General features: G+C 35.7%; 1 protein-coding gene across 2 annotated transcripts; it reads left to right on the forward strand.

Annotated features, from left to right (window-relative positions):
• The first annotated feature begins 5,078 nt into the window (after positions 1–5,078).
• Positions 5,079–14,393, forward strand: LOC103713484 (putative glucose-6-phosphate 1-epimerase). Of its 2 annotated transcripts, XM_088708597.2 has the most exons (10): positions 5,079–5,653; positions 5,753–5,809; positions 6,483–6,754; positions 7,494–7,568; positions 8,789–8,845; positions 8,930–9,093; positions 10,990–11,124; positions 11,760–11,862; positions 12,721–12,820; positions 14,044–14,393. In XM_088708597.2, the coding sequence occupies exons 3-10, from the start codon at positions 6,644–6,646 to the stop codon at positions 14,250–14,252; spliced, it is 954 nt and encodes a 317-aa protein (XP_088564723.1). In that variant the 5' UTR covers positions 5,079–5,653; positions 5,753–5,809; positions 6,483–6,643; the 3' UTR covers positions 14,253–14,393. The 2 variants fall into 2 exon arrangements, with proteins under 2 accessions (XP_088564723.1, XP_088564720.1); XM_088708594.2 differs by lacking the exons at positions 5,079–5,653; positions 5,753–5,809 and adding an exon at positions 6,038–6,344 and having other exon boundaries at positions 6,418–6,754.
• The last annotated feature ends 1,741 nt before the right edge of the window (positions 14,394–16,134 follow it).

The raw sequence follows: 16,134 nt of genomic DNA on the forward strand, positions 1-16,134 counted from the left end.
AAATATTTAAAAATTAAGGTGGAAGACGTGCTGAAGAGTTCCTGAACATGTGTGTATATGTAATTGATATTCATCCCCTACCTTCTTTCAGGACTCATCTAAAAATATTTGCTAGAACAGTCTGCATTGTTTGAAGAACAAATTAGTCTGAATAATGTAAATAATATGTCGTGACAGGTAAAAATGATTCAATTAATGTGATTCTAAATGGCAATATTTCTGGAGGTAAAAGTTGAAGGCTCTCATTCAGAAAGATTTGCTGCTAAACCTGCCCGATTTAAAGATGTCATTTCTTTTTCTTTTTGCTATGTGCTTTCCTTTTCCAGATCTTTGAAGATCATCATATGAGAAGGCCTTCTTCCTATTAGTCCATGAGACTTGAAGCCGGCATGGGGAGGCTGGTTGCATTTGACCTTAAAAGTAAAGCCAAACAGCGTAATTCAACAGGCGTCACCAGGCAAGTTATCACCATCAACAGCATTCAGGTACTTGTCCTGCATGATATTGTTTATCTTCAATACAATGAAAATGCTTTTGTGTAGAACCACTGTACAAAAAAGGAAAAAGAAAAAGAACGTGATGCTTTGGCCTTTGAATCATCATCTTAGGACCTAAGACTGTCAAAGGACAAGTTCTCGAGCCAACTTGAGTTTGGCTCAATTAGAAAATGAATCGAGCTAGAGTTATTCTTAGCTCACTCATGGTTAGGTTAATTTAGCTAGAAGCATAAATATATAAACATATGCTATATTACTATTCATGTAATTTTTTATGTTTTTAATTAATATCAATCATGTAGCATAAATATATTTTAATTATAAAATTCAACTATAATTGAAATTATTAATTTAATTATATAAATAATAATAATAAAAAATCAAATTCTAACTTAGATCCTTTTTAACAAGTTATTAATGAGCAGGTTGAGTTCGGCTTGAAATTAAATAAGTTGGCTTAAGCTCAGCATGATTATAAAACGAACAAAAGTTGAGCTAAGTCTAGTGTGCTTCTATTCTACTAATTTATGACCTTAATCTCTCTCTCTCTCTCTCTCTCTCTCTCTCTCCCCCTCTCTAGCGTATTGGTTTGACCGGTAGTGAAGGGCATAATTAGTCAAATATATTTGTTAAAGCTTGATATAAACTGTGATGGATAATAAAAGAAAAAAGTCCTGAGCGCTCTCGTCAATGCATGCAATTTATATGCCGCCACTATTCTTAGAAGATAATGCGTTTATACTGTATGTAATCTTGTATTATTGAATTATTTTCCCTTTTAATTAACAAAAACTTTTGTACGCTCGTACCGTCCAATACTAGGTTTAACATAATAACAATATTATTTTTATAATGGTATGTAATCTTGTAGTTCAGTCGAGAATAAACCTCCATGCATCCTGCATGCCAACTCCCTGTGCCCCTCCTGCACCTCGTCTCGCCATCAACAACCCCTTCCTCCTTCCATGCCCCACTCCAGCCTTACCCGTCCACAGGTCGGTCGAGATTCATCAAGGCCGGGCGATGCTCGTAACATCGACCAGTGAAAGAGATGAAGATGGAGTGAGAGGTGGGAATATGAGTATATGACCCCCTTCCTGCTACTACCATGGCAGTAAGCAGGTGGTGATGCCCCAAGGAAGCAAGCCCGGCCTGGAGGTCAATGGCGGCAACCATAAAGGCATTGTCGTCGGTCCCGCCCAGGGCTGGGCGAAATCTCGAGCTCTGCCATATATATATATATATCAACAGGATCCGGTCGGCTGACTCTAGGATTAATTTGGGTTGTTGCATGAGGATTTAAGAGTTCTAGAACTAGAGGAGTTCTCCCACTTCGTTGCATCTCCTTCTCCCTACTCCGGTATACCTTGGTGCTTTCTTACTCGCAGAAGCCTGACCAATACTGCAGGTTGAGTTCCAAGGCTTCAAGGCCGTTAATATTAAAAATTATTAAAGAATGAGAAAATTATCTTTTGACATGTTGATCTGGCTCATTTTTTCCGTTATGATCCCTCCATTTGAAAAAATTGCAAATAAATCCTTGATATTGCATTCCATATTGCAATGTAACAATTTTTCTTTTTCTTGGTCGCAAGAGGAGCCGCAGCTTAATTATAAATAACATAGCAAGATCTGAACCGGAAAATACAATATAGATGCAGGACACGATGGCACCAGCAACGTAACAACTTTAGCTGCAGGTTGAATTATAACAACCATTATTTATATACGAGAAAACCTCTCTTTTGACATGTCAATTTGGCTCATGTTTCCCTTAAACCCTTTGATTTTGAAAATAAAAAATCGATTAGATCTTTGACATTATATTTCGTTGCAATGTAATCCTCCTGTCCATCTCTTCTATAATGCCATTGGCCACTATTCTCAAGTAATCAAATACCTTACCATTTTTGAGAAAAAATTTCAACTTTTTATTTCTTTTTTCTTTTTATTATTTTCCTACTCCTAAAGAGGCCTCAACACACCACCACTATTGTTACCATCCATCATCATTTACTACTACAATTATCAGCACCACCACTATCACCTAGACAACAACATAATCATGGCCACCACCACCACCATCCTCTATTCTCAAGAAGTATACTAGTAACCAATCTCTCACCCTCACTGCTTTTCTAACTTTTAAATAGATTTATATTTACATCTCTCGATCATCATCATTTCCTTTCTGGCGAACATAATATTCTTAATTTTTTTCCTATTAAAATTAGAACAAACTACAGCCCCATGCCAACGTCGACCACCAAAACCCACTATGCCCGTTGCTTCCTCTCATCTTAGCCTTTTAAGATGTATTAGTTAGCATGATAATGGATATCATTGGGTATTAGTTTAGGTCTATTTGTGTACCACGTAGTATATATATGTGTATCATCTCGTAGGTATTAGGTCATAATGGAATCTCATGCTTTATATGCAATAGCGTTATATATTTGTCCATAGATTCCTTGACCTTCCAACAAAAATGTTTTTACTAAACTATGGCGACTCTGTGCAGCCAACATATGTGAATTAGGAGCATCTGCCCGCTCGTTAGAGAAAGCTCCTTCTCTTCCTACCTGCCGCACAAGTCCAAAAACAAGAGGGGGACAATACGGAAGGAATCCATGTGCATGATGTGATATTACTAAAATATTTGTTTTTGGTAAGATAGTATATTATAGCTAGCATCGGTATGTAAATGTTGGGATAGCCAACTTTTTTTATAGGGAATATACCTAATGTTTTGGCTTGGGAAGAATTTAATTTGGTGTATTCTAGTTGCGGATGCATATTTTGCTATATATCAGTATACATGCTCTAAAGTATGATACACATTTGTAAAAAGTAATTATTTTTGATTTTATATTTTTCATAAGATGATGTACACATATATCAGAAGCAATACACATCCGATTGAAGTTGGGAGATGCATATATTGACTTATATTTTAGGTGGTAGTGATGGCACATATAATTGTATTCTGGTACACAAATGTAGTTTGTGTACATATTAGCAATGCGATATCAATATGTATAAATATTTCAAGCAATATAGATATCCATCCCCTTCCTAGCGGCCATCCTGGTCACCACTTTAAACTTTTCTTTCACTCATTTCTTCTTTCTTTCCTTTCTTTTGCCATTTTGTTCTTTTTTTCTTTCCCTCCTTCCTTCTATCCTTCCTTTCTTTCTTCGTCATCATCATCATCTTTTTTTTTTCTTTCTTTCCTTTTATCCTTTCTTTCTTCTTTCCTCCATATCTTTCCTTTTACACGTCTTCCATTCCTTTCTTTTTTCCTTCCTTCCTTCTTTTCTTCCTTTATTTCTTTCTTGTTCTTCTTTCCCTCCTTTTTTTCGTTCATTTCACCCATATGCATGGGTTTCAAGGTTTCACCCCTACCCAGGTTTATAGGGTTGGAATCGAACCGAACTGGGCTAGGCCATGCCTCTGTCCAAACCCGGCCCAATTTTCTCTTTCAAGCTTCAGGCTGGGCTTAGGTCCATTTTTGTTAGAAATGGATGGACCTGGTTGGAAACCAAACTGGTTGTGAAGCTCTTTTCATCTTCCTTGGAGTCCACCCAATTGAGGAAGCATCACCAAACAAAGTAGGCACTTCTTGTTTCTCATTGCATATTAGTTAGATTTTCATTGGTACTTTTGTTTTTACTATGTCTACCAGATACCACTATGGCAGCTATTATTTTATAAAAAATGTTAAATACTGATGGGCAACAAGAAACTAATGACTCGTTAACTCTACCAGATAAATGTGTAATTTAAGTAAATTCTTGTTGATTCTCATTTGACGTTTTGTGGGCATCCATATGCATCAAGAAATTTTACTTTTATTTTGTTTTTTGAAAATAAAAGAGACACATAAGCAATGGAGGTTAACTCGCATCCAAATGCAATTAATGCCAATTTTTTTTGATAAAAGCATGATTTTAGATCTTGATTTAGATGCTTTCATCAAGAGACCTCATCAATTTGGAAATTTGGTACCCCATAAAAATAGTTCTTTCTTTGGTGCTCCCGATAGCAAATTATAATCATTATTTTTATCATAATCCTCAAGAATGATAATGCCACTTATTGGATTATGGTACCCAACAATTTTGATTAAAATCCTGCATTATCCCGGGTGGCTAGGTGGGCAATAAATCGATAACCCTTCTCATTTCTCAAAAAGAAAAAAAAAAACTCAAAATTGATATTGCTAATGAGATGTTGCAACATTGTAATAGCATCATTGGGAAGATATACTTCCTAAAAATCATCAATGCACTTGTTAGCCTTGTTCGCTCATTGTATCTATTTGTACGAATGAGCTGTTGCAAACTTACAATGGTGCAATATACTCCATCATTGGGAAGATTTAATTCATAAAATATCATTCAAATCTCGTGCAGTGCACTTGTTTTATCCATTTGTTTGAGGATGTACAATATTATAAGCCCAGTATTTTTTTAAAAGATTGACATGAAACAAGGATCATCATTCCATCGTAACATTTAACGGTTACTGTAACGGGATAATGTCGTTATCATGGAAGAGAGCCTCCACCTTTTGAAATTTGACCGTTGGTTCTGGAGATCCACCGAGTCACGTATCTCCAAAAAGATAGCGAGGAGAAAATTTTTAGAAACAAAGCCCGCTTTTCTTCTTTCCTCTCTCCGACCGGAAATTTTCCCTCACCTCGCTGTCTGTGTCTCCAGTCTTCCCTCCGCTTTAACTCTCCTTTCCTTTCTTGGAACCTTGGACAAATCCTTTGATTGAGTACATCCTCTTTCCGCCCGTCATGCACGTGTCCTCGTTCTTGGATTTCCTTTATGCTCTCTGGATTCTGGCCTCGTTCCATGAGCGGGAGGGTGGGCTTGTAGTAGAGTTTGGGAGGCATTAGAGCGGTCGGTCTTGGTTCTATTCGTGGATCTCTTTTTGGGAGGGGTTCAGGGGATCTGGGGCGGGGGCGGGGCCGGTGGCTGCGATTCCGGGCGACGGGGTGCCGTATTTTGATGGCAATGCGCGAGAGATGGGGGAGAATTTTCGTGGAAGCATGGCCTGCTTCGAGTTTTTAATGCTCTCGAGCGTTGAGATCGGGCTCCTGGTGAGATTGGGTTGGGCGGCCCAGGGAAAGTATGGCGTTTTCTGAGGTATTATAGCTCCCGACTTTGGAAAGTTTCAATTGTTAACATTTTTTCTCGATTTTTCTCTGACAGATTGTGCTGGCACTGGATTCATTGTTTTGACAGGGAAAAAATAATTTTGCCAACCTTAAAAAGATCTTTTCGAGGTTCACTGTCCTTGGTGTAAGATTGCGATTCCTTTTTGGTTCTCTCTGAAATTTACCAATTCGAGTCGTCTGTTTTAAATCCAAATGTGAGGGCTTTGGTGAAATCTGCTAACTTTTGATATACCGCTATTTTCATATTGCTAGTTTTTTGTTGGAATACTTTTAAAAATTTAAGATACTACTAATAATTTTCTCTTGTTTCTTATTTGCATTCGGGCTATATCCACTTCGTGCAAATTTGAAGCGTTCCTTGGAGGAAAAATTTGTTTTTTTTTTTTTCATTTATTGAAGCTTTGAGGATAGAAATTCAATTAGATTTGAATTTCTCTAGTTTGAGGACTGATGTATATTACAGATTTGGGCTTGTATATTTAAGTTTTTGAGCGTAGATTTTCAGTTAGACTTAGATCTTCTTTGTTTTTGAGGAATCATCTAGTGATTTGGGCTTATCTATTTTAGTTATATATCAAGAGTATAGCTAGTGCAGTTGGATCAGGGCTGCTGCTTTTTGGCTATTGGTCGGTGGTGCTCTTTTAATGAGTGCTTGAAAGGTAGAGCTTTTGGTTCTGTAATGGGATCCAACGTTTCTTTCTAGCTCTCCAACTGATGGCAGGTTTTTCTTAGACCATTTTTTTCGAGGTTGGATTAGTAGTTGGGGCTCACGAGATATAGGCTCCTCCTACTCACAGGAAAAATGTTGGGAACTGTTCATCACATGCCCGACTGTATGACGATGACTGTTGTGTGAGCGGTACAGCCTTCTTCTTTTGTGTGTTTGGGGAGAAGTTTTGGGGATTTTGTTGAAGAGAGGAAGCAGAAGATCAGTTTTACTCCACATTACATTTCCAATATGGGCCATTCGACAACTGTTTGGGATCAGAGATCAGAGCTCGAATTTACAAAGGACTTGAACGGAATCCATCATGTTACACTTAAAGCACCACGAGGAGCTTCTGCTCGAGTGAGATTCTCCCCTTCTAGCTTTTTCTTCTTTTTCTTTTCGTTATCCGTGCAATTAAACTGAGATATGTACATAATTTTTTTTTTCTGTATTTGGTTTATATTCCTATTGGCTGCTTCTAAGGGTAAAAATGGATTGGATAATATCCATCCGGATCTGCTTTCGTATCCGAATCTATTCGGATATGGATAGAAATTTGAGCATCCGACTAATATCCGTATCTGTATCCATATTCATTAAAGAAAAATGGATATGGATATAGATAGACAACTATCTGATCCATATCTGAATATCTGATTCCATTTGTTATCCTATTTAATTTTACATAGCACTCATAATTTTTTAAGAAAAATAAATGTCCATATTAACATGTAATTAACTTGTTTTACTATTCACTTAGCAATATTTTTGATTTTGTAGTCGTAAAGTTTAATTATCTGATTTATATCCGTATTTATATCTATACTTTTGGTATCCGATTTGTATATGTATATGTTTAAAACAAATATTGATATGAATTTTTGCATCCAACTAACATCTGTATTCGTTAAGCAAAACAAATATGGATTGGATATGCTAGTATCCGATCCTTATCTGATCTAATTTCAGTCCTAGCTACTTCAGATATTTTAGCTCTAAGCCTTGACTCTTAGACATTTGCATTTTTCTTTAATGTGTTAAAGTTCTTTTCTGAATATCCCTCTGGTTTATTCTGATAATTCTTCTGTCAGCAATTCAGGTAAGTTTGCACGGGGGGCAGGTTGTTTCATGGAAGAATGAAAGGGGCAAAGAACTTTTATTCACTAGCAGTAAGGTGCAGTTATGAGAATATTGCTGAATCTTTTTCTTTCCATCAATGCTTGAAGGGCTGTGACATGTTAAGTCAGCTTGTATTCTTCTTTATTTCTTTATGTCATTTCCAATTTTATATGTCTCCATTCTGAAATCCAATCGATATGGGAGAATCAATCCAATAACGGATGTTAACTTAATAAAAGTTCAGTCTTCATAGAAATTCCTATGTTTTGATTAACTTCAGGCTTCGTAGAGAATCATATGTTTTGGTTTTGCAACATATTTTTGTAAAAAAGTGCTGCTGATTCTAATCAATGCTGTTAAATATGCCCTGACTCAATAAGGCTATTGTTTTTATGGTATTATTTGTGGCACAACATCGATTTTCTTGATACTATGTATGCCAGAGTATGTAAACCTATAACCAATGTACATGTTAGCTGAGAAAAACATGATCTTCACGACATGGCCACTGCCACTCTCACTGCCATGGCCACCACATTATGCAAGTATTTTAGCGGGCAAATTATAGAATATAAATGTCTTATGTGATCATGTAAGAGAATTTAAAGAAGCAAGAGTAGGATCTAGCATGCTAACTTAAGGGAATTGATATGATGTTGGAGCTCATCTGTTAATAAAGACATTAATGACTATAGTATGATATCAAGCATCTATTGTTTGGTATTGCTGGATATAATGGTATTGGCAATATTTGGTAACTTAGACAATCCATGAAGCCAATATATGGGAGGCATTGCCATAGATCTTTTAGAGCTGAAGATCATTGATGCACCTATTTAAGAGGATTTTATATAACTTCTGTGTATGCTTCTTTATGAAATGATGAGAGCGAGCATTCTGAATCTAAACATGTGATATTTTCTGCACCACAAGTACCATGGTAAATTCTTTTTATAGGTTAACTATACAGATAAGTTATATACTCAGCCGTACATTATTTGGAAATCTGCTGCATCTCATGGAGGTTACTGTTGGAAATTCAACGCCATTAGGATATGGCTGGTTTGTGTTATATCTTATATGCTCCCAACCATTCTATTCTGTCTTTTTACTTGAATTTTAAGAACAAAATATGCATCTCTAGAAAACTTGTGTGTAAAATTCTTGTGTTTCCTGGTATCTTCTGTCAGTGCCTATATTATAAATTGTACTGGAGATTTCTGCTTGAGATATTGTATAAACACACTCTAACATTCTGCTGATTTCTGAACTCAGGCAATCTTTAAGCCACCAAAAGCAATGCGGGGAGGAATTCTTATATGCTTTCCACAGGTGATCTCCATCATTCTGATGGTTTTCTATGTCAGTTCAGCCAATCATCTCAACTTGCTCCGATTTTGGTTTTTTACTTTGTAGTTTGGTAACCGTGGTTCACTGGAACAACATGGATTTGCAAGGAACAAGACATGGAGCATTGATAACGATCCTCCACCTTTGCACCCCAATGATAGCCCAGGCAAAGTTTCTGTTGACCTGCTGCTTAAACCATCAGAAGATGATCTGAAATGCTGGCCGCACTGGTATGGGGTTTTTTCTTGTAGGCAATTTTTACAATATTTTGTATGGCAAGGACAAAAATAGTGATATCTGGAACTTGCTGTGTCAAACAGTTTAAACGAGAAGATAATAGTTGACATGGGAGCCCTTCATTTCTCTGCGACTTCTAAAATTGTTTCAATCTAAAATTTGCAAATTTTTCTTGTTCTTATTTGAGGTAGTATTGTCCCTCTGCAGAAGCCATCTGTCTGTTAAACATCGAAAGTATTAAACTGTGGAATCTCAAAACCAGTGCTGATACTTTTAAATCAATTTGTGGAACTTCTGCATCAATGTGGTTTCTGGATATAACATTTCAAATATTTTATTTACATGAGAGCAATTTAAGAAGTGACTCTATTGTATCACCATTTGAGAAAAAATATATATTAGATTTGAATAGGTTGATTTGGCATTTTTCTTGGAAATGATGAGTGTCGATATATTACATATAACCACCTAATTCAAAGAGTTTGCGATTATCTTAAGGTTTGAAGCATATTTATAGGCACTACTTCAACTATTTTTCCTCTTATAACTTTAGAGTTATGAGGGAGAGAATCATTCATTACTTCAACAGGGGTAGATGGCATCAAGAACAAGATTTTAATTCTCATCTGGCAAAATAAAGTGCACCCTGCCTAATTGTAGTTTTTCATTTCAAAACTTTTCTACAGAACTTGATACATGTTGGATGTATTCCATTAAATTTTAGAAGATATTGAGTACCACTTCTTTAATAGCTAACTTTCCATTCCGAATTGTCTTGACAGTAATCATGCATGCTTTAAATGGATATCTCCTTTTGCCAGTAATCATGCAAGTTGGTATTCTATGACAAACAATTTACATCATTACATCAAACAGTTTTATCAGTATAATGAATTGTTTTCTCAGATGGACGTTCCTTTCTCAGGGATACATTTACCAATAAGAATTTGAAGTGCAAATAGAATTCTGAACATTATTTTGTAGGATATTAAGGTGAGTCATTGCGGACATGAAGGTGATTAGTCTCTAATGCTTTGGTCACTTCTTGAGCATATATCATTACTGGCAATCTGAATAGCACTTTCATTGCGTTATTGGTTCACAACATAAAAACTCAGCTTACTGGTTACTGCCATTTTGCTGGAAGTTAAGCCATTGGCAAGATGCAATTTGATCATACGAGAATGATGAAGTATACCAGTTATGTAGTTCTGTTGGGGAGAATTTGTCCACAAAGTTCTCTAAGGCTTATGAAGGTCTTCCAGTTTATTTTGGTATTGAGGACTTGAGGGTGCCTCCTGTCAGACTGAAAAGGAATTGGATAGTTACTAATATATAATTATCAGGGAAGAAGAATAAGGATTCTAACAAGTCCTGAATGTGACTACAAATGAAGTGATTCAAGCTCGTAGTTGCTTGACTGAATTTCGTAAACCATGTAGCAGGATCCTAGCGAGAGAATTAATTACATGATTTGATTGACAAACATGTGACCGATGTTGTTTAAGATGGACTGGAGTGTTTGTCCATTATGAAGCTCTTTATGAAGGTCATTTTGAAGGATTTCTTCATATCAAGCTGATATAGAGGCTGCTACCAAAGATAGCCATGGCTGCAAATAGATCATAACTTACATGGTCATGTTGAAAGCCAGGGCAAATGCGTACTTTATGTGAAGCTGACCAATCACATGTAATTTTCTGTTATACATGGATGACATAAATATTGGACTAAAGATAATGACCATTTATGCTGCAATTTTCTGTGTATCAATTTTATTTTTTCACCGTTTCTTTTTTACTTTTATCTTATCATTCTTTCATGTTTCTTTATTTTATTCCATCATTTTGCATCTCTATGAATAACATAAATATTATTTGGGTTTTCAGTTTTGAGTTACGCCTTAGAGTATCTCTTGCAATGGATGGAGGCCTCGCAATAGTATCACGTATCAGAAACATTGATATGAAGCCATTTAGCTTCTCATTTGCTTATCACACATATTTCTCTGTTTCTGACATCAGGTATATTTTCTCATCATCGTAGCATAGTTAATTTTGTTTAGTTAGATGGGGACTGCATAATCTGATTGAAAATTGATGATGATCATACTTTCCATTTACTGTGCAATTGTACTTTCTTTTATGTAAACATGGCATCATCTGTTCTTTTGCTATAAACTCTAGTGCATTTTAAGTATTGCACAATACTTGGCAGAAAGGACTTATATAAAAAAAAAACTCTTATTTTCCAGTTATATCAAATCTTGAACTTCGGAAAATAAGTTTTTTTTTTTTTTTCAGATTAGCACAGTATATTGTAATATAGATTCGAAATTGTGGTAGACACTAGAAAGGACGAGGCATTAGGCACTAAAATTTTTATGTTATTTATGATGACTAGAAATTTTGATTATATATGAAGTACGAGTTCAAGTTTGTCCTGTCAATTCCCTGAACTATGTAATAGTCATGGTTTCTTTAGTCTTATCAAATACTGTCAAAAATATTTTGTTTTTCATAATTGAAAAACATTATTCAACTTGAGTGATCACTCATCTTTTTCACCAAATTGCTCCGAGTGGTGTATTTTATAAACTTGCAAGGTTAAGACTCAAGATATTCTCACTTTGTTGCATACATGAACCTTGTATCCACAGTGAGGTGAGGATAGAAGGTTTGGAGACACTCGATTATCTGGACAATCTTTGCCAACGAGAGCGCTTTACAGAACAAGGAGATGCCATAACATTTGAGTCTGAGGTAAACACTTTTTGGTTATTGGTGTCGCTGAGAATCCTTATTTTTCCAAAACAAAACTTATATCAAGTGTTTGCACATCCTACCAGACATCCACCCTATTCTATTCTGGAAGTTAGAAAACATGATGTACGTGCCTCTACTTATTGCAAAATAATACGAACAGAGAATTTAAATGTGGTAAAGTCGAATTGTCATTTGTGCTTGTTAATGCATTTTTTTTCTGCTGATAATCTTTCCCTCCACCCTCTATTCCGCTTGTTATGGTTTTTCACTGAATGGTTGTTGCTGCGTAACGTTTCATTTTTGCTCTGATAATTAGCAGGACAAATGATTTTATCAAATTGTCGTTAACTAAGGATAATGAGAACACTGCAAATCTGCCAGTAAAATGTAACATCTTGAAGTAATATGGAATGACAAATGCTAGATGAGAATTTCGGTGCTGATTGTTCGAAATAACTAGGATCTTCCAGATTGTGACTAATACCATGCAAGGAAGTAGGATTAAGTTAGAAAGAATATATTATATAACTTTTAGGAACAGAACCAATCAAGAACGTAAAAGACAATGTACTTAGATCTTGTCTTTATTTAAATCTTAGTGGTCTCTAGAATTCACATCTTATAAGTCTTTGAATAATAATGATGTTGTCTGTCTGACACTAGTTTTCCATCTTTGGATTATCATGGTTCTTATGAATTTCTAAATTATTCACAAAAACAAGAAGGATGTTGAAGCATCATGTGGTGGCTATATTACATACATTAGTTCAGCATGATTATAATGCTAAAATACACTTTAATATAATATTTTTCAGTCTTGGGCATGAAAGATCACAAATCTTTGTTAATTTGCAGGTCGATCGCTTTTATCTTGGCTCTCCAAATATAATTGCGATACTTGACCACGAAAAGAAACAGACTTTTGTTATTAGAAAGGAAGGGTTGCCTGATGTTGGTAAGATACACTTTCTTTGTAAATTGTCCAGATCTGCACATTCGTCTCTGTTGTAGATTTGCATGTGGTTGCTATTGGTATAGTACTTCTTTTAAAATCTTTTCTATTTAAAACTATGAACATTGACTTGATTACTTTGGGCTAGGGAATTTCTTACAGAAAGCAATTTACCAAGGTAACAACTAAGAAGTGCTAGATATACGGTTCTAACATAAGAAATCAATTCAGATTATGCATCTGATTTTCTTTATGCCTTAAATGCAATTAGCTTGCCTGATATTAGGATTGCCGGGTGATCCTTTTCTCCTGCACGTCTAAAATATGTCAGATTGACAGGTGAACAATAAGACAAGAACTTAATATTGCATATCATTTTTGGAATAAGAGTTTCTGCAAATGTAAATTCAAGAGAGGCACTTGAGGAAAGATGCTTGTGCTTTTGCAATCCCTGTATATAAAGAGCTCTTGGGCATGTAGAAGTTGTACTTATATTAAAGATTCTATACCGCTTTCGTTGTTGCATGGCTAAATATATAAAATGCATTCTTTAGAAGTATTAGTCGGTCTACAAAATGTTACAACAAGATTCCTTCCTGCTGTAACCCTCTCAAAATCCAATTTAGGCATTCTCTTATAGTATAAAGAATGCCATTGCTTTTGTCTGTAAGGAGAATTTATAGCTTTTACTTGATCTAGTTCGCTGCTAGCTCATTTCGTGATGCCATTTATCGCAGTTGAGCAATTAAATTTTGTCACCCAACATCTAGAGTCTAAGGTTCTGATTCCATAACCTTTGGGAGGGTTCATTTTAATTATTTTCCTAATGTTAAACCAGTACCTCTTATGGTGAAGATGCCGGCAAGTTCCAACATGCAAGCAAGCTTGGGATCTTTCTCCATGTGATCTTTTCTTAGTTATCCATCCATCTTTGTTTCGGTAAAGAAATGATGTATAACTGATGAGGGGACTAAATGCATGTAACTCCATTCCTCGTTGTTCGTGCCCCTACTACAACTTCAGACATCCGTACAACTTGATGATCTTTAAATGAAAAATAAATTAAGAGGGCCTGGTATATAATCTAGCTTCATCAGCATATATGAAAAATATGAGGTGGGGAATCAATGTGAGAATGTAAAGAGAAGCAACTTACAGTAGTTTTGGTTTATAGATGTTTTCAGTTCAAGCGCTTATTAAAGTTTCCTACCCCTTTTCTTTTACAGTTGTCTGGAATCCATGGGAGAAGAAATCCAAAACCATCGTTGATTTTGGAGACGAGGAGTATAAACAGATGTTGTGTGTAGATGGTGCTGCGATTGAAAAACCGATTACCTTAAAACCAGGTGAGGAATGGACGGGGCGGCTGGAGCTCTCCGCTGTTCCTTCCACCACCTACTGCAGTGATCATCTTGATGACATTAGAAGCTTGTGAAGACAGACCAGCACCAATTTGCACACTACTTTTTACCATGTTCAGCGTATGTCTGTGATGCATCTGAGATATTTAACTTGCAGGAAATTTTCATGACATGGCAGTATAAGGAAAATAACATCTCATGTTGGAATGGTGTCATCAATTGTTTGTTCATGATTGATATGGTTACTTGAGCCTTATTACAGGGTCAGGGTTGTAAGTTATAACTAAGGACAGCTAAATTGTGCAGTAGAAAGTATGAGAGTAGGAGCCCGGTGCGCATCTCGCAGCTAAACTTGATTACATGTTGCTCGTTCTAAACCTGAGATTCTTCCCCCGGAGTCTGATAACTAAGGTCAACCGTCTCAGCCATAGTTTTAAAGCAAAGGCCATTACAGTATTAAGACAGATGTCATTATCACAAACCTGGTTCTGAATAAACGTATATATCATCAGAACGCTGTTATTATGGTCTTGGTTTTTCTGCTTTGTTAGGAATGCAAGTAGTATTGTATAAATTTACTGCAAGTGATGGTTACCGGCTGTGGGCATTAATTTGGCATGATGAAGTTTTCAAATGTAATCAGATTATGGATATCTAAATTCTATGGTTATGGTGCATAAGTATATAAATTGAACTCTTCCCTATCCTCTGGAAGGAAAATCCATACAATTCCAAATGAATCATAGCTACAAAAATCGAACCGGTGAGTAATAATCAGTCAAACTGAGTAATAATTAAAAATATAGAAAAATAAATAATATATAAATATGCACAACTATCTGTAATTCTTTATTAATTGATGAACATAATTTATTATTTTTTATTAAATACCACTTTTTAAAGTACATTGATTTACATTCTATACTACCTTTTTAATTGTAGTATAGATCGAAAAGTATGATTCATTTAATTTTAAAAATGCAATAAATTTTTTTGTGAATAGTAAAATTTTATAGTATCCAAACTATGTATTTTTTTCTTTAATTTTTTCATCAAAGAATTGTTTGCTTTTTATTGGAACTGATTATTTTAAATAATAAGTAAATGATCTTTTGAATAAAATAGATATAATTATAATGCTGATAAGTTATCAACAAGCAATTATTGGTTAAGGATTTCTAGATGAACACGCGGTCACGGGTTTGTTTCCAATTCACGTGTTTCTTCTTCTTGGTTCAGCGGTTTTCATGCAGTTCGGCAGCATTTCTGCTTCCCTTAGAAAACCAATCCGGCCAGGGGTTTAGAAGCAGTAGCATCCATTGGGTGGCATATAGCATCCAGGCTCAACCTGACCCTCATAAGAAATTAAATGAGCTTGGACAATTAAAATCTCTTGAATGGTTTCGAGGAACTTTAAGATTTCATAACTATTTTCCAAGGTAACTGTTCTCAGAAAACAATTGCTAGCCTGCCAAAAGAAGGTCCACTTCTTCAGGCTGGCAGCCGATGCCCCGGCTGCAAATTTTTCCTACAAGTTTAGGGAGAAATATTAGCTACAATGGTAAAGCAATCAAATTGTCCTTAGATCTTTAGGTGGAATTTATTCCGTGCTGCAGATACAGCACTAACTAATAGATCTTTAAAATAAGCACAGAAGAGAGATCATATCTAATCAAATTCATGAATGTTGCTGAACCCAATTATATGGAGTTTGCCACCCATCAAATGCTGCACCGGCATAAGAGGTGAAGAAAATAAGGGGCAAGGATGCAGAGAATATGAACTGAATCAATTATGAATCAGGCTGTGATCGACCCAACCTAGACCACATTGCGTCTTGGGTTTGAAACAAGGACCAGTCTCCCCTATGGCTCATTCTCCCTGACCCAAGACAACAAATCTATCAGGTTTCTCTATGTAACTTTGGAATCCCTGGATACCAGACATCAACCACTC

Source organism: Phoenix dactylifera, chromosome 1, assembly GCF_051530095.1.
Source record: "Phoenix dactylifera cultivar Ajwa chromosome 1, Ajwa_hap1_PhDact_Kaust_v1.1, whole genome shotgun sequence".
Lineage (NCBI taxonomy): Eukaryota > Viridiplantae > Streptophyta > Magnoliopsida > Arecales > Arecaceae > Phoenix > Phoenix dactylifera.

What these genes read in the sequence shown, in the direction of transcription:
- LOC103713484 (XM_088708597.2), top strand. Translation starts at nt 6,644, where the DNA reads ATGGGCCATTCGACAACTGTTTGGGATCAGAGATCAGAGCTCGAATTT. An exon ending in CACGAGGAGCTTCTGCTCGA is followed by an intron (nt 6,755 to 7,493) that starts GTGAGATTCTCC and finishes TCAGCAATTCAG; the next exon opens with GTAAGTTTGCACGGGGGGCA. An exon ending in TTCTCTGTTTCTGACATCAG is followed by an intron (nt 11,125 to 11,759) that starts GTATATTTTCTC and finishes TTGTATCCACAG; the next exon opens with TGAGGTGAGGATAGAAGGTT.